The 25,751-nt window shown below is 46.2% G+C and overlaps 1 protein-coding gene across 2 annotated transcripts in view; it reads right to left on the bottom strand.

Moving 5' to 3' along the window:
• sh3kbp1 (SH3-domain kinase binding protein 1) overlaps positions 1-25,751 on the bottom strand; it is a 442,493-nt gene that overhangs the window by 11,550 nt on the left and 405,192 nt on the right. For both annotated transcript variants that reach the window (XM_072514175.1, XM_072514176.1), the window contains 4 exons: positions 20,700-20,809; positions 15,327-15,473; positions 11,496-11,746; positions 5,241-5,304 (listed from right to left, as the gene is read on the bottom strand). In XM_072514175.1, coding sequence (XP_072370276.1) covers positions 5,241-5,304; positions 11,496-11,746; positions 15,327-15,473; positions 20,700-20,809 — 572 coding nt within the window. The remainder of the gene's footprint in view (positions 1-5,240; positions 5,305-11,495; positions 11,747-15,326; positions 15,474-20,699; positions 20,810-25,751) is intronic.

The following is a 25,751-nucleotide window of genomic DNA, read 5'->3' as shown; positions in this document are numbered from 1 at the left end:
TGTCCCCAAATCTTCAGTGTAGCTACCACCACCGGACTCGTGGTATAGTTCCTTGGTGAGAACGGCAATGAGGCTGTCACCATAGCCTGCAGGCTGGTCCCCCTACAGGACGCCCTCTCTAATCTCTTCCACGCCGCTCCTTCCTCCTCTCCCATCCACTTACTCACCATTGAAATATTAGCGGCCCAATAATACTCCCTTAGGCTCGGTAGTGCCAGCCCCCCCCTATCCCTACTACGCTGTAAGAATCCCTTCCTCACTCTCGGAGTCTTCCCGGCCCAAACAAAACCCATGATACTCTTTTCTATCCTTTTGAAAAAAGCCTTCGTGATCACCACCGGGAGACACTGAAACACAAAGAGGAATCTCGGGAGGACCACCATCTTAACTGCCTGCACCCTCCCTGCCATTGACAATGCTACCATATCCCATCTCTTGAAATCTTCCTCCATCTGTTCCACCAACCGCGTCAAATTTAGCCTGTGCAATGTGCCCCAATTCTTAGCTATCTGGATCCCCAGGTAACGAAAGTCTCTTGTTACCTTCCTCAACGGTAGGTCTTCTATTTCTCTACTCTGCTCCCCTGGATGCACCACAAACAGCTCACTCTTCCCCATGTTCAATTTATACCCTGAAAAATCCCCAAACTCCCCAAGTATCCGCATTATTTCTGGCATCCCCTCCGCTGGATCCGCCACATATAGTAGCAGATCATCCGCATATAAAGATACCCGGTGTTCTTCTCCTCCCCTAAGTATTCCCCTCCATCCCTTGGAACCTCTCAGCGCTATCGCCAGGGGCTCAATCGCCAGTGCAAACAGTAATGGGGACAGAGGACATCCCTGCCTTGTCCCTCTATGGAGCCGAAAATATGCCGATCCCCGTCCATTCGTGACCACACTCGCCACTGGGGCCCTATACAACAGCTGCACCCATCTAACATACCCCTCTCCGAACCCAAATCTCCTCAACACCTCCCACAGATAATCCCACTCCACTCTATCAAATGCTTTCTCGGCATCCATCGCCACTACTATCTCCGTTTCACCCTCTGGTGGGGCCATCATCATTACCCCTAACAACCTCCGTATGTTCGTGTTCAGCTGTCTCCCCTTCACAAACCCAGTTTGGTCCTCATGAACCACCCCCGGGACACATTCCTCTATTCTCATTGCCATTACCTTGGCCAAGACCTTGGCATCTACATTGAGGAGGGAGATTGGTCTGTAGGACCCGCATTGTAGCGGATCCTTTTCCTTCTTTAAAAGAAGCGATATCGTTGCTTCTGACATAGTCGGGCGGGGGCAGTTGTCCCCTTTCCTTTGCCTCGTTAAAGGTCCTCGTCAGTAGCGGGGCGAGCAAGTCCAAATATTTTCTGTAAAATTCAACTGGGAATCCGTCCGGTCCCGGGGCCTTTCCCGTCTGCATGTTCCTAATTCCTTTCACCACTTCTTCTACCGTGATCTGTGCTCCCAATCCCATCCTTTCCTGCTCTTCCACCTTGGGAATTTCCAGCCGATCCAAAAACTCCATCATTCTCTCCCTCCCATCCGGGGGTTGAGCTTCATACAATTTTTTATAAAATGTCTTAAACACTTCATTCACTCTCTCCGCTTCCCGCTCCGTCTCTCCATCTTCGTCTCTCACCCCCCCTATTTCCCTCGCTGCTCCCCTTTTCCTCAATTGGTGTGCCAGCAATCTGCTCGCCTTCTCTCCATATTCATACTGTACGCCCTGCGCCTTCCTCCATTGTGCCTCTGCAGTGCCTGTGGTCAGCAAGTCAAATTCCACATGCAGCCTTTGCCTTTCCCTATACAGTCCCTCCTCCGGTGCTTCCGCATACTGTCTGTCCACCCTCAAAAGTTCTTGCAACAACCGCTCCCGTTCCTTACTTTCCTGCTTCCCTTTATGTGTCCTTATTGATATCAGCTCCCCCCTAACCACCGCCTTCAACGCCTCCCAGACCACTCCCACCTGAACCTCCCCATTGTCATTGAGTTCCAAGTACTTTTCAATGCATCCCCTCACCCTTAAGCACACCCCCTCATCCGCCATTAGTCCCATGTCCATTCTCCAGGGTGGACGCCCTCTTGTTTCCTCCCCTATCTCCAAGTCTACCCAGTGTGGGGCATGATCCGAAATGGCTATAGCCGTATATTCCGTTCCCCTCACCCTCGGGATCAATGCCCTACCCAACACAAAAAAGTCTATGCGTGAATAGACTTTATGGACATAGGAGAAAAACGAGAACTCCTTACTCCTAGGTCTACTGAATGTCCACGGGTCCACCCCTCCCATCTGCTCCATAAAATCCTTAAGCACCTTGGCTGCTGCCGGCCTCCTACCAGTCCTGGACTTCGACCTATCCAGCCTTGGTTCCAACACCGTGTTAAAGTCTCCCCCCATTATCAGCTTTCCGGTCTCTAGGTCTGGGATGCGTCCTAGCATTCGCCTCATAAAATTGGCATCGTCCCAATTCGGGGCATACACGTTTACCAACACCACCATCTCTCCCTGTAATTTGCCACTCACCATCACGTATCTGCCCCCGTTATCCGCCACTATAGTCTTTGCCTCGAACATTACCCGCTTCCCCACTAATATAGCCACCCCCCTGTTTTTCACATCCAGCCCCGAATGGAACACCTGCCCTACCCATCCTTTGCGCAACCTAACCTGATCTATCAGTTTCAGGTGCGTTTCCTGTAACATGGCCACGGACCTATCATTCTCCATAGCCATCTTAAAACTAATGGAATTATGGTCACTGGTCCCAAAGTGATAATTCGCTAACACTTCTGTCACCTGTCCTTCCTTACTTCCCAAGAGGAGGTCAAGTTTTGCCACCTCTCTAGTCGGGCCATCCACATAGTGAATGAGAAATTCCTCCTGAGTACACTCAATACATTTCTCTCCATCCAAGCCCCTAATGTTATGACCGTCCCAGTCAATGTTGGGAAAGTTAAAGTCCCCAACGATTACCACCCTATTTTCCTTGCAGCTATCTGTAATCTCCTTACATATTTGCTCCTCAATTTCCCGCTGACTATTTGGGGGCCTGTAGTACAATCCTATCAAACTGATCTGTACCTTATCTGTCAGTTCTACCCATATAGACCTAGTGGGCAAACCCTTGGATATATCTCCTCTCAGTACTGCCGTGATATTCTCCCTAATCAAAAACGCAACTCCCCCTCCTCTCTTACCTCCTCATAGATATCATAGAATTTACAGTGCAGAAGGAGGCCATTCGGCCCATCGAGTCTGCACCGGCTCTTGGAAAAAGCACCCCACTTAAGCCCACACCTCTACCCTATCCCTGTAACCCAGTAACCACATCTAACCTAAGGGCAATTTATCATGGCCAATCCACCTAGCCTGTACATCTTTGGACTGTGGGAGGAAACCGGAGCACCCGGAGGAAACCCACGCAGACACAGGGAAAATGTGCAGACTCCGCACAGGCAGTGACCCAAGCCAGGAATCGAACCTGGGACCCTGGAGCTGTGAAGCCATAATGCTAACCACTATGCTACTGTGCTGCCCAAACACTATCTTTCCAAAACATCTGTACCCTGGAACATTGAGCTGACAGTCCTGCCCCACCCTTAGTACCTGCCCCTCCCTTAGTAATAACTATAAAATCCCAGTCTCATGTACCCATCCATGCCCTAAGTTCATCTGCCTTGCCCGTCAGGCCTCTTGCATTGAAATAAATGCGGTTTAATCTCGACTTCCCTTGCTCTCTGCCCTGCTTTCTCAGACCATCTGTTTGGTCATGTTTTGTACATTCTCCCTGTGATTTATTTCTCTTAGCCTTACTGGACCCATTCACTGAGTTCTCCACAGTCTCTGTATTGGCCCTTTTTGATTTTTGACTTTGGTTTCTCTGCCTTTCACTTTCTCCCTTACTGCCTTCTGTTTCTGTCCCCACTTTACTTCCCTCCGACCTCCTGCATGGGTCCCCATCCCCCGGCCACATTTGTTTAAACCCTCCCCAACAGCACGAGCAAACACTCCCCTTAGGACATTGATTCCAGTCATGCCCAAGTGCAGACCGTCCGGTTTGTACTGGTCCCACCTCCCCCAGAACCGGTTCCAATGTTCCAGGAATTTGAATCCCTCCCTCTTGCACCATCTCTCAAGTCATATCTATCCTGACATTCCTACTCTGACTCGCACGTAGCACTGGTAGCAATCTGGAGATTACTACCTTTGAGGTCCCACTTTATAGTTTAACTCCTAACCCCCTAAATGCAGCTTGTAGGACCTCATCATGTTTTTTACCTATATCGCTGATGCATATATGCAGCTGGCTTTTCACCCTCCCCCTCCAGAATGTCCTGCAGCCGCTCTGAGATATCCTTGACCTTTGCACCAGGGAGGCAACATACCATCCTGGAGTCTCGTTTGCGTCCGCAGAAATGTCCCTTTATTCCTCTGACCACTGAGTCCCCTATCACTATAGCTCTGCCACTCTCTTTCCTGCCCTCCTGCACAGCAGAGCCAGCCACGGTGCCTTGAAGCTGGCTGCTGCCATCTTCCTCTGGTGAGGCATCTCTGGTAACAGTATCCAAAACGGTATATCTGTTTTGGAGGAAGATGGCCACAAGGGACCCCTGCATTGCCTTCCTACTCTTCCTTTGTCTGGTGGTCACCCATTTCCTAACTCCCTCAGTAATTTTTAACTGCGGTGTGACTAACTCACTGAACGTGCTATCCACGACTTCCTCAGCATCGTGGATACTCCAAAGTGAGTCCACCCGCAGCTCAAGAGCCATCAAGCGGTCTAACAGGAGCTAAAGTTGGACATACTTCTTGCACGTAAAGGAGCCAGGGACACCGGAAGTCACACATAATTAAACCAGTAGACCTTGCATGAAAATAGTCAAATAACTAAATCTGGTATAGTGAGGTTATATTTGTATTTAGTCAAGTCAAGAAAAATTAGAACATAGCACCCAATGCTAAATGGATTCTGATGTGTAGTCCCTGCAATATCAATGAGTTTGTGAAGAGATTATATTGCAGACGCTTAAAACCCATTTTAAATAAAGCAAGTAAGGTGTTGGGATATTGAAGTAATAATCCAATCGATATTAAATCCAGATAAATTATTCCTTTGAAAGCACACTGTTGACACTATATAGAACCCATTCCTGAACCAGCGATTGCCTGCTGTCTGGCAATGTGGTAACAGTTGTCTGAATGGAGTTTTACATCATTAAAATACGACTCACTTGCAATGATATACGAATCTTCTTTTCTTCATCCAACTCATTCATCAACTGTGTGATCTCTTTTCTGCCAAAATAAAGTAGCAACATTTCAACTTTTTATATTCTTTACGATGGTAAAGGCCTCATATAAATGCAAGTTGATGTTTTTGTAGGCTTGAATAAGTTAGAACTTGATCGAATTACCAAAATAAAACCAGAAAATGCTGGATAAACTCAGCAGGTCTGGCAGCAACAGTTAATGTTGAGTCCATATGATCCATCCACAGCATCCGTGGAGAGAGAAACTACAATTCTGTGGATGGGTCATATGGACTCAACGTTAATTGTTGCTGCCAGATCTACTAAGTTTATCTAGCATTTTCTATTTTTAATTCTAATTACCCAAACCCTTTTCCCATTTCCTCAAAATAGTTTTAAATCAAAATGTATAAATGAGAAGGATGTGTTGGTGGGGATGCAAGAAGAGTAAGTGTCCCAGTCTACGTATCGGTTTTGAGTAATTAGGAGTAGTACGGTTGCACAGTAGTCAGCACTGCTGCCTCACAGTGCCAGGGACCTGGGTTCAATTCCGGCTTCAGGTGACTGCCTGTGTGGAGTTTGCACTTTCTCCCAGTGTCTGCATGGATTTTCTCCGGGTGCTCTGGTTTCCTCCCACATTCCAAAGATGTGCAGGTTAGGTGGATTGGCACTATTAAATTGCCCCTTAGTGTCAAAAGGTTAGGTGGGGTTACTGGGTTACGGAGATAGGGTGGGGTCTGACCCTAGGTAGGGTGCTCCTTCAGAGGGTTGCTGCAGACTCGAAGGGCCGAATGGCTTCCTTCTGCACTGTAGGGATTCTATTCTATTCTAATTTAAATCACCGACTAGCCACAAGTGTGGCTGGAGTGACGGTGTTTTAGCAACATTCATTAATTTGAGTAGAAAAGCTCCTACACACAGTCACATAATACAGGTAAATGTACTTCATATATGCATCTATTTACACCATTAACATTTACCACTATTCAGTAACCAAGGTACTAAAGTACCAATGTTGATCATGGCTACCTTTTTATTAACTCATGCACAAGGTTCATGAGAAGACATTTTGCAAATCAGTATCGCGATCACTGCCAACCACTGTGTTTACTATTCATTGTTTATCAAATAATCAAAAACAGAATTAGAAAAACTACTGTCTTGTAGAAAAAAGGTTACATTTTACAGTTATTTCTTTTCCTTTGTGCAATAACTGATGAGTTCGGTCAATGAATCTTTATGAATCACTAGAAACTGAGCTCTCCAATCCTGCTTAGCCTATGGGCAAATCAGACTTTGCAAGTCAACATGAAGCCATCAAGTCTTGCAAGTGCCATGAGCAGCAGACATGTCATCAATAAAAGCTGAATATCATCCGACATACCACTTTGTTCCTAGATCAATGATGGGCAACTTGCAGCCCGGGGTGGAAATGGAGGGGGAGTGCAGCCCATCTGGGTTCTGAGTATGGCCCACAAAACATTTTGTTGACCATTGTCCTTGCGCAGGGTTGCCACATTTCGCTGATTTCCATCCATGTAGTTTTTTTTCCTACCAGTATGACTGATGTTATACGCACGGAAATCAAGGACAAGTGAAGGAAATCAAGGACAAGTGGTACATGCTGAATGCACACAACATTGACTGCGAGAGCTGTGCGCTGCCTCCGCATCCAAAGTGTAAATATTGTTTTTAAAATTTAGAGTACCCACTTATTTTTTTCCAATTAAGGGGCAGTTTTGCATGGCCAGTCCACCTACCCCGCAAATCTTTGGGTTGTGGGGGTGAGACCCACGCAGACACGGGGAGAATGTGCAAACTCCACATGGACAGTGACCCAGGGTGGGATCGAACCAGGATCCTCAGCGCCATGAGGCAGCAGTGCTAACCACTGTGCCACCCCTACATATTTTTTTAACCATTAAGTTGATTTTAGTTTTGATGTATGAGTAATTAAGCATTTTCTATAACTCGTTATGAAATATTTGGCATGTATTAAATGTATTTAATTTTATTCATGGAGTCATGTGAAGAGCTCAGTTGCTGGTGATTCATAAAAATTCATCGACAGAACTTACCAGTTCTTGCAGTCATGATTAGTGAACGGGCGGCGCAGTGGTTTGCACTGCTGCCTCATGGCGTCAAGGTCCCACAACCCAAAAGATGTGCAGGGTAGGTGGATTGCCCTTGCTAAATTGCCCCTTAATTGGAAAAAAAAATAATTGGATACTCTAAATTTATTTTTTAAAATAATTAGTGAACAATCCGAATTTCAATCTTGAGGCCCATTGAGATGAAGGAGGGTCATTCATGCGACCTACTCACTAGCCTTGCTTGCCAATCACTGTCCTAGGTGTTAAATGCAGGGCAGGTTCGTTGATGGCACAATGATGATATATTAACTGTTTACCAACAGCAGCAGAAAGGGCTCCTTTTTTTTTTTTTAAAGAAAATGTTATTGAGGCATTTTTAATTTTAACCATCAAATTTCAACAAAAACAGAAACACAACAATATAACCAACAACCCCCCCCCCCCCCCCCCTGCCAGCCCCCTGAGAACAAACCCCAGCTAACATGGCTTACACAAACAATGCATCATGTGAGAGTACCCTTAAGAAATGGATGTTTATCAAATAGCTGTAGTGGATATACCTTTAAGAAATGGGTGTTTATCAAACAGCTGCAGTGATGTCAGAGTGTGGGTGAGCTGGGCTGGCTGTCTGTTTTTACTTTCGTTTTTGAGCTGGCAGCTACAGTGTGTGTTTAGTTTAGTTTTCAGAGTTGGAGCTTCATCCAGCCAAACAAGGTGTAATTTTGATCTCTCTCTCTGTACAAAAAAGAATGTCTTAAGAGCACTTGCTAACTTAAAAGTGATAACTGCTCTCAGTAGAGAATTTAAACCTGATGCCTTTGTTAAAGAGGGTATTTGTCTGATGGATGTTGCTAGGAAAGATTAAGGGTTACTTATAGAGTACTGTATTCTTTGGGGGAAGTATTTGAGTTGATAGTTGCTAAGATGTTTACTGTGTGTTTATAAAATGTTAACTGGATTCATATAATAAACATGGTTTTGTTTTAAAAGTACTTTAGATCCCTGGTGCATCACACCTGTGGGCCCTTGTGCTCTCCATAATCAAAATCTATTAAAAGTTATCGGTCAGGTGAACTCCATGATACACTTTGGAGTTCTCTAAACCCTGGCCTGCAATAAATGCCACCTTCCCCAGCAGCCCCCCCCCCCCGCTCCGTTGGTTCCCCTGCCCTTACTCGTCTCGCCAATGCCTCCCCCCCCGCACCTCCGAGCAAAGCCCTGCAACAAACCCCTCAAGGCGAATTAAATTTTCTCGAGTCTGAGAAACCCCGCCATGTCGCTAATCTACACCCCCGACTTAGGCAGCTCCAGTCCCTCCAACCTAGTAAGATCAGTCTCCGGGTCACCAGGGAGGCAAAGGCCAAGACGTCGGCTTCTCTCACCCAGTGGGCTCCTGGGTCTTCCGACACACTGAAAATCGCCACCTCTGGACACGGCACCACCCTTACTTTTAACACCTCTGACATGACATCAGCAAACCCCCGCCAGAAACCCCTCAGCCTCAGACATGCCCAAAACATATGGACATGGTTCGCAGGATCCCCCGTAGTGACCACGCCTATCCTCCAGCCCCTCAACGAGCCCGCTCATCCGGGCCACATGTGCCCTGTAGACCCACCTTAAATTGCATCAGGCTGAGCCTCGCGCACAACGAGGATGCATTGATTCGCCTCAGGGCCTCCTCCCATAATCCAGTCTCCAATCCCCACCCAGCTCTTCTTCCCACTTTCTCTTCACCTCCACTATCGGGCTCCCTCTCCTACTCCTGTTCTCGACACCACCTTATCCTGCAGTCCCCGGTGCGGCAAGTGCGGAAAGGTCGAAACCTGCCTCCGCACAAACTCCCTCACTTGTAAATACCGGAACCCATTCCCACCTGGCAACTGAAACTCCTCCTCCAACTCCTCCAAGCTCAGGAAACCCTCATCAATAAACAGTTCTCCAAATCTCTCGATCCCTGCCTGCTGCCACCTCCAGCCCCCACACCCCCAACAAACCGATGATTATTACATACCAGCACTCATACCGACGCTCCCACCAACCCCATGTGCTGCCTCCACTGTCCCACACCCTCAGGGCTGCCATTACTACTGGGCTTGTGGAGTACCTTGCCAGCGAGAATGGCAGAGGTGCCGTTAACAGTGACCCTAAACCCGTTCCTCGACATGGGCTGCCTCCACCCGTTCCCAAACTGAACCCTCCCCCACTACCCACTTCCTGACCATCACATTATTCGCTGCCCAATAGTAATTAATAAAATTCAGAAGAGCCAGCCCCCCACCCCAACGCCCCCGCTCCAGTAGCATCTTCTTCACCCATGGGGTTTTGCACGCCCAAACAAATCCCGAGATCACTGCACTCACTTTTTTTTAAAACGCCTTGGGAATAAAAATTGGAAGGCTCTGGAAAACAAACAAAAACCTCGGGAGGACTGTCATCTTAACTGTCTGTACCCACCCGACCAATGATAACAGGAGCGCATCCCACCTCCGAAAGTCCCCCCTCATCTGGTTTACCAACCGACCCAAATTCAGCTTATACAGCCGCTCCCACTCCCGTGCCACCTGGATAGATAAATACTGAAAGCTCTCCCCCCACCACCTTGAATGGCACCTCCCCCAGGCTCTTCTCCTGCCCCCTCGCCTGGATCACAAAGACCTCACTCTTACCCATATTCAATTTGTACGATGAAATCGGACGAATTGCTCCAATATCCCCATAATCCCTCCAACCTCCCCCAGGCGGGTCCGATATGTACAGAATATATCGTCCGCGTAAAGTGAGACCCTGTGCTCCCCCCTCCATCTCGTGCTATCCCCTGCCAGACCCTCGATGTTCTTAATGCCATTGACAACTGTTCTCTAGCTAAGGCAAAATACAGTGAGTAAAGTGGGCGCCCCTGCTTCATGCCCCGGTGCATCCTGAAGTAATCTGATCTCACCCGATTTGTCCGCATACTCGCCACCAGTGCCTGGTATAGCAACTGGACCCAGTCCACAAAGCCCTGCCCAAACCCAAACCGCCCCAGGACCTCCCATAAGTATTCCCACTCCACCCGATCAAAGGCCTTCTCTGCGTCCATGGTCACCACCACCTCAACCTCACATCCCTCTGGAGGCTTCATAATCACATTAAGTAACCTCCTAATGTTGGTCGCCAAATGCTTCCCCTTAACGAACCCAGTCTGGTACGCCCCTATTACCCCTGGGAAGCAGTCTTCGCTCCTCGTGGCCAGGATCTTCGTCAGTAGTTTGGCATCTACATTTAACAGGGAGATCGGTCTATATGACCCACAGTTTTCCGGGTCCTTATCTCGCTTTAAACTGAGGGAGATCGACACCTGTGACAACATCTGGGGGAGCACTCCCAACTCCTTTGCCTCATTGAAAACCCTTACCAACAGCAGTCACAACACCCCTGAGAACTTCTTGCAAAATTCCACTGGGTACCCGTCCGGTCCAGAGGCCTTACCCGGTTGCATCACCTCCAACCCCTCTACTACTTCTACAAGCCCAATTGGGGACCTCAGGCCCTCCACCAGCTCCTCATCAACCTTCGGGAAATCCAATCCTCCCAGAAACCGCCTCATCCCCTCTTCCACATCTGGGGGTTCCGACTCATACAATTTACTATAAAAGTTCCTAAACCCCCCATTGACCCCCGCCGGGTCCAGGATTGTATTCCCACCTGTGTCCTTCACTTTCCCAATCTCTTTCGCCAACTCTTGCTTCCTCAACTGGTGAGCTAACATCCTGTTTGCTTTCTCCCCATTCTCGTATACTGCCCCTCTCACCCTTCTCAACTGCCCTACAGAAAGGGCTCCCTTAACAGATTTCTTATATGATCTAGAGTTGGGATGCCTACAGGGAAGAAAAAGATGCCTAGAAGATTAGGTTATGCTACATTTAGTTAGGAAAACCCACAGGGGCTTTTCACAGTAACTTCATTGCAGTGTTAATGAAAGCCTAATTGTGACAATAAAGATTATTATTATACTCAATAATGTAAAACGAGACACTATTCAAAAATAATTAAGATATTAAATAACTGAAAAGGTCAACGGCTCAGCTTGATAGATAATAATATTCAGCTTTTGTACTGTACTCTCCATATCTAGCTTGTAGGTAACAGAATGTCAACTCACTTGTGCTGAGACTTCATCATTTCAATGAAACTTCTCAATTCCTTCATTTGTGCTCTCAATTCCTCAATTGGATCGTGAGTCTTGTCACTCTTTGGCTTGAGATCAGTATTGTACTGTGATGGTGAGTTTGGTCTCTGCCCAGCTGCAGAAGTGATGCCATGGTGGAATGCATAGACGGCTGATGCATGTGAATTGCTTCCAGATGGTAAATTTGGCGCTCCTGGTTTTGGTGGCAATGTTTTATCCGATACCTAAGACAATTCAAGTGTAGAAAGACAAATAAAAACTATGCTGTCAAGCGCTTTCGAAGAACACAATGAGTACAAGGAAGCAGCAGCAACAAAATTCAGTGATATTCCCACAGGTGTGGAAGCGATCCAGATCAATCCTGCAAACGATTTGAAAATATAGCATTAAAACCACATCATAATTCATTCCTTCTGTTTAATGTAGAAGTTGCCAAGCAGTACTCATTCAAAATATATATACACACATATCTCTCATCTTCTAGTATTGATGCAAGACCAGCAGTCCAGTAATAATAGGCTACTGACTTCTACTCCATACCGTAATACGGAGGAGGGAAGGGGAAGAAATAACACCTCCTGCAACAAAGAGCCATAAAACATTTCTCCAAGTTAAAGTGCAGAAATTACAATGGGATATATTTATTTTTGAAAGTTTCCTTGAATTTTTGAGCCTATGTGCAGATTAATTACAAATACTTGTACAGATATTGTGATGACACATGCTTTGGTGACATATGTTTGTGCTTTAAAACCACAGGGGATCAGGGGTTATGGGGAGAAGGCAGGAGAAAGGGGGTGAGAAAATATCAGCCATGATTGAATGGCGGAGCAGACTCGATGGGCCGAGTGGCCTAATTATTCTCCTTTGTCTTACGGTCATATAGTGGGGGTGGGGTGTATTCTGAAAGAGGCTTAATTGGTTTCTTGCCCATGACATCATTAGGTTCTAAGAAATACCCACGTGACTGGAGGTTGCCATGGGATAAACAGTTAAGAAGCAAAGGGTAAAAGTAAATCTAATTGCAGTGGGGCTGGGTCAGCTGTGTTTTCTGTTTAGCAGTTCAGAACCAAGAATTTGTGCAAAGAGGAAACAAGCAAGATTCTCTCTGGAACTCTGGAACAATTCTCTGTTGGCGGTTTTCGAATAGATCGTGGTCTCTGAAAATACAGCAGATAATCTGTTACAGTTGGAAAGAGCAGAAGACAGGAAGGGAAAAGGTCTGTAGATTGGACCAGATCAATCTAGAGCCCACCTGACAGATTAAAATGGAAAGAGAATCTCAGGACTATGGTGACCTGAATGAGAGAAGATTCATACACGTGTGCTTTGTTAATGGTAACCATGTCCAGGCACTTTAGATGAAATACAACTGCTGGTGAATGTGAAGTGTTAAAATGATTGACTGGGAAGTGAGAGGTCTTACATAGCAGAGTCCAAGTTGGAAAGGCTGCAAGATTGCATCATAGAAAATGTGAACAGCAAGCACCAGAATGAAAGAGGGCAGACAAAGAACAGAGAATGCAATTTGAAGTTTGAGCAAGGAACAAGAGAATAGATCAGGAGTGAGACTGATGCGGCTGTTAATTTTGTAGGAGAGATAAGGCAGGTATGAGGGCTAAAGAGGGAAGCAGATGTAACTTATAGTATTGCTCAGCAAGGTCATGTTGCCAATCATTCAGATTACAAAACTGGTACAGAAGAGCGCAGCAATAATGTGGTGCGGCAAAGATGGTGCAACTGTTGCTGGGTGGGAAGGAGCAGGTGGGAGAGTTGCTACCATTGCTAGTAGCCGCGTTACAACTGTTAGTGGTTGGGTTAAAATAATCTATTTTTTGAATATAAATTTTTTTCCCCCATTTTTTTTTCCAATTAAGGGCAATGTTGCATGACCAATCCACCTACCCTGCACATGTTTGGGTTGTGGGAGTGAGACCCACGCAAACACGGGGAGAATGTGCAAACTCCACACGGACAGTGACACGGGGCTGGGATCGAACTGGGGTCCTCAGCTCCGTGAGGCAGCAGTGCTAACCACTGCGCCCCTGGGTTAAAATCATCTATTACATGGGATGGCCAATGCCCCATTGATATAATCCATCCATGGAGCGGCACAGTGGTTAGCACTGCTGCCTCACAGTGCCAGGGGCCTTGGGTCACTGTGTGGAGTTTGCATGTTCTCCCCATGTCTGTATGTATTTACTCTGGGTGCTCTGATTTCCTTCCACAGTCCAAAGACGTGCAAGTTAGGTGGATTGGCCATGCTAAAGTGCCCCTTAGTGTCCAAAGATGTGGTTAGGTAGGGTTAAGGGGATAGGGTGGGGGAGTGGATCTCGGTAGGGTGCTCTTTCAGAGGGTTGGTGCAGACTCGATGGGCCTAATGGTCTCCCTTTGCACTGTAGAGATTCTATGATCCTACTTGGATCAATAAATCCAGGTGACTGGAAGGTGAAGTAACCTCCCCTCCAGTCTCATTTCCAGGTGGCAGATATTCTTCGGTGGTCATCTGTGATATTCCAAAGCCAAGACATAAGAGATCCAGCACAGAGTCTTGTAAACATGCACCAGCTTCATTCTTTGAAAAATCCTGTTCAGAGCACAGTAAGTATAATGGTATTGGACTGATGCATTTTATTCAATTTGCTGTTTTGTATGACTTGTGTGCGAATTATAAAATCCCAACAGTGCAAAAGGAGGCCATTCAACCCATCGAGTCTGCACCGACCCTCTGAAAGAGCACCCTATCTAGACACAGGCCCCCACCCTATCCCCGTAACCCCATAACCTTTTTGACACCAAACGGCAATTTTTTTTTATCACGGCCAATCCATCTAACCTGCACACCTTCGGACTGTGGAAAGAAACCGGAACACCCAGAGAAAACCCATGTGGACAGGGGAAGAACATACAAACTGCACACAGACAGTGACCCAAGGCTGGAATTGAACCCAGGTCCATGGTGCTGTGAGGCAGCAGTACTAGCCACTGTGCCACACTTGTGTGTGGTTGGATGTTTTTCTTATCCACCAAATTATTACACCTCATGCAACACTTTTGCAATCATTGCACACTTGTAAAGGATCAGAATCTGAATATCCTGAGAGCATTCACTGTGTTTACATGCTTTTCATCATTTTTAAAATTGGAATGTTTTATTACACAAGTCTCATTTTTCATTATAAGCTTCTGCTTGTCCTTTCCTGTTGGTTTGTCAGTGCCCAGCTGGGCATGTGTGCAAGAAATGCATTGCCGTGTCAATTTATTGTTTCTATAAAACCTACATACGTTCCTAATACTTTTTACTGTGAAATTGTGAGCTGGTACTGCTGTCTCACGGCGCCGAGGACCTGGGTTCGAACCCAGCCCTGGGTCACTGTCCGTGTGGCATTGGCACATTCTCCCTGTGTCTGTGTGGGTCTCAGCCCAACAACCCAAAGATGTGCAGGGAAGATGAATTGGTTAGCACTGTTGCTTCACAGCGCCAGGGTCCCAGGCTCGATTCTTGGCTTGGTCACTGTCTGCATGGGTTTCCTCCAGGTGTTCCGGTTCCCTCCCACAAGTTCCGAAAGACGTGCTTGTTATGTGAATTGAACATTCTGAATTCTCCCTCAGTGCCCGAACAGTCGCCGGAGTGTGGCGACAAGGAGATTTTCACAGTAACTTCATTGCAGTGTTCATGTAAGCCTAATTATAGTGACATTAATAAATATTATTATTATTATAATGAAACAAAGTTGGCTCAGTCCATATGTTTCAATATTACCTCAAGTACGACTTCAAAAATACAAAGTGGTGACAACTCACTGGTAATACTGGGATAGGTCTTGGAGCTTTCTTTACAATTTCCTTTACTTTTGCTGTATTAGAATCAAGTTCTACTCTCTCTTGCTCCTCTCTATCCTCTTCCTGTGAAATTGGTGAGTCCAAGTAATCAGGACTAGAAAGCGATGGCTGCAGAAAGAAAACAAGAAGGTTTGTTAACATTGAAATTCAAGGTTTGAAACGGCCTCTACCAAGTATCTCTTTCTACTGGCCATCCTCTCACCAGATGAGGTGGCTTGGATAAGTGATCTGCAGCTTGCAAGGGTTAAAATTCAATGTGGATTATTTAGTGTTTTTCATAATTCGTACATTCCGTTCAATGCATTTTCTGAATGTAAGAAGCATTACAGTAATAGATTAGAAAACAGATTAAAATGCAGTGTTCCCCAAAAAGATAAACTTCTACCACATATGCTGCAGGTACTTCGACAAACATTCAACCCCTGTGCAGGGAGAGGAGGGTGTGGTTGCGAGTGAGGCAGGTAGAGAGATCCAGGAGGTAGGGTTGCAGGAGCCTGAGCCCTTGATCTTGTCTGTCAGGTTTGAGATTCTTGCTCCGTGTGTGGACAGGAATAGAGACTGCAGGGAGGATGAGCACACAGACCACAACACCATGGTACAGGCAGCCATTCAAGTGGGGGGAGGGGAGGGGGAGAAATGTAGTTATTATTGGGCATAGTATAGTTAGGAGCATAGACTACTGTCCTGTGACCAGGATCGAGAGCCCTGCAGGTTGTGTTGGCTGCCTGGTGCTCAGGTTCAGGATATCTCATCTGGACTACAGAGGAACTTGGAGTGGGAGGGTAAAGATCCAGTTGTCATGGTCCACATAGGTACCAATGACATAGGTAGAACAAGAATAAGCGTTCTGCTGAAGAAATATGAGCAGCTAGGAACTAAAGTAAAAAGCAGAACCAAGAAGGTAATAATCTCTGGATTACTACCTGAGCCATGAGCTAATTGGCACAAGGTCAAAAGATTAAAGAGGTAAATGCGTGGCTCAAAGTTTGGTGTGGGAGAAATAGATTGAATTCATGGGACATTGTCACCAGCACTGGGGAAGGAGGGAGCTATTCCGATGGGATGGTCTTTACCTTAATCAAGCTGGGACCAGAGTCCTGACAAATTGCTTAACTAGGGCTGTACATAGGGCTTTAAATTAATAGTAGGGGGAGGGTTCAGTTGTATGGAAAATTAGAAAACCAAAGTTAAAGAAGAAGATGAAAGTGCGGGTTAATGATGACGACTTAAACGAGTTAAAGGGGCTGAGGATTCAGGAGAGGTTAGTAAAGTTTCCAGAAACATTATAGAGCAAAGAGGAATACAACTTAGGGCACAACAAAAAAAGAGGATAACATAGGTTCAAGGTCAATGCAGGACTGACGGTGTTGTACCTAAAATGCGTGCAGCATACGAAACAACGTAAATGAACTGTTGTGCACATTGAAATTGTCGGGTACAATGTTGTAGGTATCACAGAGACGTGGCTGCAAGGGGATCAGGGCTGTGATCTAAATATCCAAGAATATGTGTCCTATCGAAAGGACAGGCAGATGGGCAGAGGGGTCGGGGTTGCATTGTTCGTAAGAAATGAACTTAAATCGATAGCACAAAGCGATATCAGGTCAGAAGGCATATAATCTGTGTCGGTAAAGTTGAGGAATCACACAGGAAAAAAAGATCCTGATGGGAGTTATATTCAGGTAACTGTTTAAATCTCACGGAAAGCAGGGTGAGGTAGCCAATTGGATGCAAAATTGGCCTGGCGACCGAAGTCGAAGGGTGATTGTGGAGGGTTATTTTTCAAACTGAAGGCATGTGACCATATATGATTTGGATGACAATGTAGGAGGCATGGTTAGTAAGATTGGTGGCATAGTGGATAGTGAAGGTTATACAAGATTGCAACAGGATTTTGACCAATTGGGCCAGTGGGCCAATGAATGGCAGATGGAGTTTAATTTGGATAAATGTGAGGTGATGCATTTTAGTAGATCAAATCAGGGCAGGACCTACTCAGTTAATGATGGAGAGTTACAGAACAAAGAGATCTAGGAGTACAGGTTCATAGCTCCTTGAAGGTAGAGTCGCAGGTGGACAGGGTGGTGAAGAAGGCATTCAGCGTGCTAAGTTTTATTGGTCAAAATATTGAATACAGGAGTTGGGACGTCTTGTTGAAGTTGTACAAGACATTAGTAAGACCACACATGGAATACTGTGTTCAGTTCTGGTCACCCTATTATAGGGAGGATATTGTTAAACTAGAAAGAGTGCCATGATGTGGAGATGCCGGCGTTGGACTGGGTTGGGCACAGTAAGAAGTCTTACAACACCAGGTTAAAGTCCAACAGGTTTGTTTCGAATCACTAGCTTTCGGAGCACTGCTCCTTCCTCAGATGAATCCTCAGGATCACCTGAGAAAGAGTGCAGAAGAGATTTACGAGGATGCTACCAGGACCTGATGGTCTGAGTTAGGAGAGGCTGGATAGGCTGGGACTTTTTTCCCTGGCGCGTAGGAGGCTTAGGGGTGATCTTATAGAGGTCTATAAAATAATGAGGAGCATAGATAAGGTAGATAGTCAAATCTTTTCCCAAAGGTAGAGGAGAATAGAACTAGAGGGCATAGGTTTAATGTGAGAGGGGAGAGATACAAAAGAGATCAGAGGGGAAATTTCTTCACACAGAGGGTGGTGAGCATCTGGAATGAGCTGCCAGAGGCAGTGGTAGAGGCGGGTATGATTTTGTCTTTTAAAAAGCAGTTAGACAGTTACATGGGCAGGGTGGGTATAGAGGGATATGGGCCAAATGTAGGCAAGCTTAGTGATAGAAACTTGGCGGCATGGACAAGCTGGGCTGAAGGGCATGTTTCCATGCTGTAAACATCTATGACTCTATCTATAGCACACTCATAGCAGTGTGATTATCCCTTTTTAGTTTTTTAGTTCAACCCATATAATCAAATTTGATGGTCTCTCTAACATATTATTCCTTCTCACAGCAGTAAAATGTAATAAAATTTGTGACCCCTTCTTTTTTGGTCCGCTCTTCATATTGCCTGAAAACTCTAACTCGGATCATTAAGCCAACATTCCTACCACACTCTAAGTCATGTTTTTGCAACAGGTACAAAAAAAATGTCCACATTAATCTTGCCCTCAGCTTGCTATTCACTGTACTCAGCCTTATTCACTATGTTCCCTACATTTAGGTATACACAATTATGCACAGGTGGATTCCTTTGTGTCTGGTTTAGCACAGTGGGCTAAACAGCTGGCTTGTAATGCAGAGCAAGCCCAGCAGCACGGGTTAAATTCCCGTATGGCCTCCCCAAATAGGCGCCGGAATGTGGTGACTAGGGGCTTTTCACAGTAACTTAATTGAAGCCTACTTGTGACATTAAGTGGTTATTTAACAAAAATTATTTTCCAACCTTTCTTTGCTCTCAAACTCTCGTTAATTTTCTGCCTTCCGTTTCCAGTTCTGCTTTCCCCCCTCTGAATCTAGCATTTAAAGCCCACCAACAGTTGTCCTGAGAAAAATACAGAGGGCACCTTCTTGACCAAAGTGGCTTTGATAATTGCGTGTCGGTTAAGAAAATAGACCTGCTGAAAAGAAAAATGGACCTCCAGGAACACCCCGAGGCTGGAAGATGGATCCCGATGACACTGAAGTTTGAAGGACCACCTGATAGATTCTCCCCTCATCGATTCTTCCCCCACCCACTTCTGTGGTGTTCCAGGGACGCTGCCGGCCTCCATCCCGAACTTTGGATGCAGCCCCAGGCATTCTTCAGGCTAGTCTCGACTTCTGCATGCCACATTGTTCCAAATGTGTTCTGGACCCGCATGTTTTCAGGCTGGTATTGCGGAGAACCGGACCGGGGCGGGGGGGGGGAGAGGAGAAGATTCCAGTCAGGCCTTCACCTACATCCAACTAACGGGATGCACATCAGTTTTAGCAGGCACCAGCGGAACATCCTATGGAAACTTCACGCCGGCATAATACCGATTTTCAGGCCTCCTGCTGAATTTTATTCAAGGACTCCTATTCTGAAGCAGCAGCTTACATGTCTCGAAACTTATATCATGAAAAAAAACCCACACAAAAGAAGTGTGAGCAGCATGGTGGCGCAGCGGTTAGCACTGTTGTCTCAGCTCTGAGGCCCGGGTTCAATCCCGGCCACGGGTCACTGGCTGTGTGGAGTTTGCACATTCTTCCCGTGTCTGCGTGGGTCTCACCCCCACAACCCAAAGATGTGTAGGGTAGGTGGATTGGCCACGTTAAATTGCCCCTTAAGTAAAAAAAAGAATTGGGTACTCTCAAGTTTATTTTTTTTTAAATGCAGCGTGGTCACCACAAAATCAAAACAAGGCAAACAGGAGGAGGAATAAGGAGGCTCCTTAGAAAAGTCTAAATCAGATCAGACGTGCAAAGAGATCAGGAGGTGCAGATTCACAAATCATTACTTAGTTAACAAAGAACCGGAGGGCACAATCTCAGACTAAAGGGATGATCCTTTAAAACAGAGTTGAGGAGGAATTTCTTCAGCCAGAGAGTGGTGAATCTGCGGAAGTCTTTGCCGCAGAAGGTTGTGGAGGCCAAATCACCGAGTGTCTTTAAGACAGAGATAGATAGGTTCTTGATTAATAAGGGGATCAGGGGTTATGGGGAAAAGGCAGTAGAATGGGGATGGGAAAATATCAGCTATGATTGAATGGCAGAGCGGACTAGCTGGACCGAGTGGCCCAATTCTGCTCCTATGTCTTATGGTCTTAAAACCATACAAATTTAAACAAAGCATTGGGTTCATTTAGGGGGTAGTGCAATTCAAATTAAAAGTAAATTCAACCTTACACAGAACCCTGGTTAGACCATTCTTGGAGTACTATGCACAGGTCACAAGGGCAATACTAGAAATTAGAGGTTACCACAATCGGGACAAACCGGTTGCAGCTCTTTTCTCCAGAAAAGACTGAGAGGTGACCTGATAGAGGTTTTTAAAATTGTGACGTGATTTACAAGAGCAGACATCGTGTAGATGGTTCAATTTGTGTGAAGTCCAAAATTAGGACTAAAACAAAACAAAAGATAGTTGCTGATAAATCCAGTAAAGAATTCAGAAAAAGTGTTTACTTTGGGAAAATATACTTCTTTACTCGGAGAGAGGTCAGAATCTGGAATGCGCTACCGAAGGCCTGACTTGATATAATCAACGAGAACGTGGATAGGCTGATATAAAGTAAGGTGGGAGGAGGCTCGGGTGCAGCATAAACATTGGCATAGCTCTACTGGTCCAAATGGCCTGTTACTGCACTGTAAAATCTATGTAATCCAATACATTCTTCAACCACTTACAGATGTAAAAACTTGAGATGGAGGTCGCCTTCCACTGGCTTTGGGCCTGGAAGTTGTGGGATGGTTGAGCTTCTCAGTGGAAGAGACTACACTATCAAAATTTGCTACATCTATAAGAAGGCAAAAAGAGAACAATTTGTAATAGGTTAGAAATAAATATTTTGACTAACTCAGAATAATTTTCACTACCACTGAAGAACATCAAAACAGCCATCAGAAATCAAGGCCTTAATAAAATGCTCAAGTCACAGACCAATATTTGACTTCGAAATGTATTTAAAAAAAAATCATATATGGTACAAACAACACATCTAAAGGAATTCAAATGCAGTTATTGCTCGACATAAACTAATTCTCCTTACACGCACGCCCCTCCAAAAGGAAAACAGTTTCTCTGTTGGAATGGAATCAAAATGAGTTAACATATTAATTAGCCAATCAGGTAGCAATATGCCATCTCTGTTCAGAATCTGCATTTGTGAATGCCAACATCATTTACAAATTAAGCAGCTAAAGGATCTGTGAATATAACCTCATATAAGTGACTGATAGTGGATGACCCCCTATTACACCATAGAGTCTTGGAACATATCTTAGCAGAGAAGGAGGCCTTTCGGCCCATCAAGTCCATGCCAGTACTACGTAGAGCAAACCAAATCAATTCCATTCCTCTGCTCTATCCCGGCAGCCCTGCAAGTTTATTTCCCTCAAGTGGCCCTCAAATTTGTTTTTGAGAGTTCCAGTTTATTAACATTCTTGTGTAAAGATGATCTTTTTCACATCCTCCTTACATCTCTTGCCCAAAACCTTAAATCTGCACCTCACAGTTCTTGTACCATTAGCTAATGGAAACAGTTTACCTCATTCAAACCTGTCATAATCCGGGACACCTCGGTCAAATTTCCCCTCATTCTCCAATGCTCCAACGAGAACAACCCCAGCTTCTCCAACCCAACCTTGCAGCTAAAATTACCCTTCCCTGGAACCATTCTGGTAAATCTTCACTGCACTCTCTCAATGGCCCGCGCTACCTTCCTGAAGCGTGGTAACCAGAACTGAATGTAATACTCTGGCTGACTGTGACTTATGCAGAGCTTTATAAAGGTTTCACATTTCCTGCTTTTGTTCTCAATATATTTATTTATAAAGCACAAGATCCCTTATAGATCATTATGTGCTTCCACTTTCAAAGACTCCCCAGGTCCATCTGTCCCTGCGCGCTCTTTAGAATTGTGCCATTAAATCTTTATTTGCCTCTCCCCCTCTGTCAAATGCAACACCTCACACTGCAGATGTCCCACATGTCACTGGTTTATCCATTCTGCTAGTCCATCTATGCACACAATTTGTATCTTCCCCACTGTTTGCCACTTTTCCAAATTTTGTATCATCAGCACATTTTGAAATTTTACTCAGTATTTCAATATCCAAGTCATAAATTGGGCGTGATTAAACGGCCATGGTGCGCTCAGAAAGCAGCTCACCACGGCACAACGTGGCCGACAGAAGCCGGGAGACCCTGCTCCCGGGATCTACCCGGTTCGTAACATCTCGCGAGATCGAATGCGATCTCACAAGATGTTGCGATGTAAATCCCGTCAGTTGTGGGTGGGATCACTTTTTAGCAAACCTGCATATTAAAGTGAGACAGCAAGTCTCATGAGTAGTGTGCAGATTTCCTGAAAATATTCCATAAATTTCCTCCTCCTCATTACGCTTTATTTTAACACTATTCAAATCGATATTTGCGTTAACTCCTCCAATATCACCACTCTATAGTCCTTGCATATCTGTGATTTCGCTGCAGATTTTCTTCAAGCTCTCTCTCCACAATTTGTAGGCCTATAAAATACCCGCGGGCTGGATTTTATTCTCTGTCACTGGTGGGTTTGACAGGGGCTGTGCTGCTGCCAGTATTATACATCACAAGGGAAGGCACACATCATGCAGGAAGCCTGACAGTTTTAACTGTGTGGGCTGGTGATGGGCAATGGGGGAAACCCCCTTTGTTGGTTCCCAGGGCCCACTGAAGACACCCCCCACACCAAATTCCTCCCCAGCCTCTTGAACATAACCTCCAATACCCATCGGTGAGACGCCGGACTCAGCTAGGCTCTTCATTGGGATGGGATTGCCTTTAGTTCCAGCAGTTGCCACCACCGCTGGCTGCCGCTGACGGCCATCCAATTGGTTTGTGGGGTGGGGGTTTGACCATGGCACCCTGTAAAATTCAGTCCCTAAATAGCTTGATCAAATCCGCTTTGCTTCTCAATTCTAACCAAATAGATTTTCTTTGTTGCCCTTCAAGGACATCCTCTCTTTCCAACACTACAATGTTGGAAACATTGCAGTACAATCAGTACTGCCGCCTCACGTCCCGTTTTCCTTCCCTATCTTTTCTGAAACACTTTATATCCTTGAATATTAAGTGTTCCGTTCTCACCATTTTTAAACAAAGTTTTTGTTATTGCCACAACATCATATTTTTACACGACTATTTGTGCTTGTGGCTCACTAACTGCATTCACCCCACATTGTGAGTTTGCATACATGTTATCCCAACCTATTTTTGTAATGTCTGTAGTTATTCTCAGGCCTATCGAATACTCAGTCCAACATACTCACTTTATGCAACTTATTTCTCTTTTCTATTTAAACATTCTTATACCCATCCTGCCAATTTAGTTTAAACTCTCTCCAACAATACCAGTAAATCTCCCTGCAAGAACATTGGTCGCAATCGTGCTGAGGTGCACCCTGTCCATTTTGAATAGGTGCCTCCTGCCTCAGAACTGGTCCCATAACTCTTTTTTAAATAAATATATATATTTTATTAAAGTTTTCAAACACAATTTTCCCCCCTTACAAATCAACAAAAACGGTAACATAACTGATAGATAACATTGTTTAAATAAAATAGTGAACTAACAAAATAACACGAAATAGTTCTCCCCCCCCCCGCCCCTTCACCCCCTCGAGAACAAAAACAATTTACCCCCCCTTCCCTCCCCCCCCCCCCCCCCCGGCCTGCTGCTGCTATCTATTTTCCCCCTAACGTTCCGCTAGATAGTCGAGGAACGGTTGCCACCGCCTGGAGAACCCCTGAGCCGATCCTCTCAGCGCAAACTTCATCCGCTCCAGTTTTATGAACCCTGCCATGTAATTTATCCAGGCCTCCACGCCGGGGGGGTTTCGCTTCCTTCCACATGAATAAAATCCTTCGCCGGGCTACTAGGGACGCAAAGGCCACAATATCGGCCTCTTTCGCCTCCTGCACTCCCGGCTCATCCGCTACCCCAAATATAGCTAACCCCCAGCTTGGCTTGACCCGGACCTTCACCACCTTCGAGATCACTCCCGCCACTCCCCTCCAATACCCCTCCAGTGCCGGACACGACCAAAACATATGTGTGTGGTTCGCCGGGCTTCCCCCGCACCTCCCGCACTTGTCCTCCACTCCGAAGAACCTGCTCAACCTCGCTCCCGTTATGTGTGCTCTATGTAGCACCTTAAATTGGACCAGGCTAAGCCTGGCACACGAGGAAGAGGAATTTACCCTACTTAGGGCATTAGCCCACAAACCCTCCTCAATCTCTTCCCTGAGCTCTTCTTCCCATTTTCCCTTCAGTTCTACCAGCTCCTCCCCCTCTTCTCTCATCTCCCAGTATATTTCGGACACTTTGCCCTCCCCGACCCACCCCCCCGAAAGCACTCTATCCTGGATCCCCCGTGTCGGGAGCAGCGGAAATTCCCTCACCTGTTGTCTCGTGAACGCCCTCACCTGCATATACCTAAAGATATTTCCCGGAGGCAGCTCATACTTTTCCTCTAGTGCTCCCAAACGTCCCATCTATAAATAAGTCTCCCACTCTCCTAATTCCTGCCCGGTGCCAGCTCTGGAACCCTCCGTCCAACCTCCCTGGGGCAAACCTATGGTTGTTCCTGATCGGGGACCACACCGAGGCTCCCAGCACACCCCTCTGTCGCCTCCATTGCCCCCAGATACTTAATGTTGCCGCCACCACTGGGTTCGTGGCAAACCTTTTCGTGGAGAGCGGTAGTGGCACCGTCACCAGCGCTTTTAAGCTTGTTCCTTTACAGGACGCCATCTCCAGCCTTTTCCACGCCGGCCCCTCTCCCTCTATCATCCACTTACAGATCATCGCCACATTGGCGGCCCAGTAATAGTCGCCCAAATTCTGCAACGCCAGTCCCCCTCTGTCCCTGCTACGTTACAGGAACCCCCTCCTTACCCTCGGGGCCTTCCCGGCCCACACGAAGCTCAGGATGCTCCTATCTATTTTCTTGAAAAAGGCCTTAGTGATCAATATAGGGAGACATTGAAACACAAATAGGAACCTCGGGAGGACCATCATCTTAATCGCCTGCACTCTGCCCGCCAGTGACAGCAGCTGCATATCCCACCTTTTGAAATCCTCTTCCATTTGCTCCACCAGCCGAGTCAGATTGAGTGTGTAAGGTTCCCCAGCTCCTGGCTATCTGAATCCCCAGGTATCGGAAGTTTCTTTCCACTCTCCTTAGCGGCAGGCCTTCTATCCCTCTACTCTGGTCCCCAGGGTGTATCACTCTTTCCCATGTTAAGCCTATATCCCGAGAAATCTCCAAACCCCCTCAATATCTGCATAACCTCTGTCATCCCCCCCACTGGATCCTCCACATACAGCAGTAGGTCATCTGCGTAGAGTGACACTCGGTGTTCCTCTCCCCCTCTAACCACCCCGCTCCATTTCCTGGAGTCTCTCAGCGCTATGGCCAGTGGTTGAATTGCCAGCGCGAACAGTAATGGGGACAGAGGGCATCCCTGTCTTGTTCCCCTATGTAGTCGAAAATACCCCGATCTTTGCCGATTTGTGACTACACTTGCCATTGGGGCCCCATAGAGGAGTTTAACCCAGCTGACAAACCCCTCCCCGAACCCCCTCAGCACCTCCCATAGATACTCCCACTCTACCCTATCGAATGCCTTCTCTGCATCCATTGCCGCCACTATCTCTGCCTCCCCCTCTGATGGGGGCATCATTATTACCCCCA

Source organism: Scyliorhinus torazame, chromosome 8, assembly GCF_047496885.1.
Source record: "Scyliorhinus torazame isolate Kashiwa2021f chromosome 8, sScyTor2.1, whole genome shotgun sequence".
Taxonomy (NCBI): Eukaryota; Metazoa; Chordata; class Chondrichthyes; order Carcharhiniformes; family Scyliorhinidae; genus Scyliorhinus; species Scyliorhinus torazame.
This window is presented reverse-complemented; position numbering and strand designations above follow the sequence as displayed.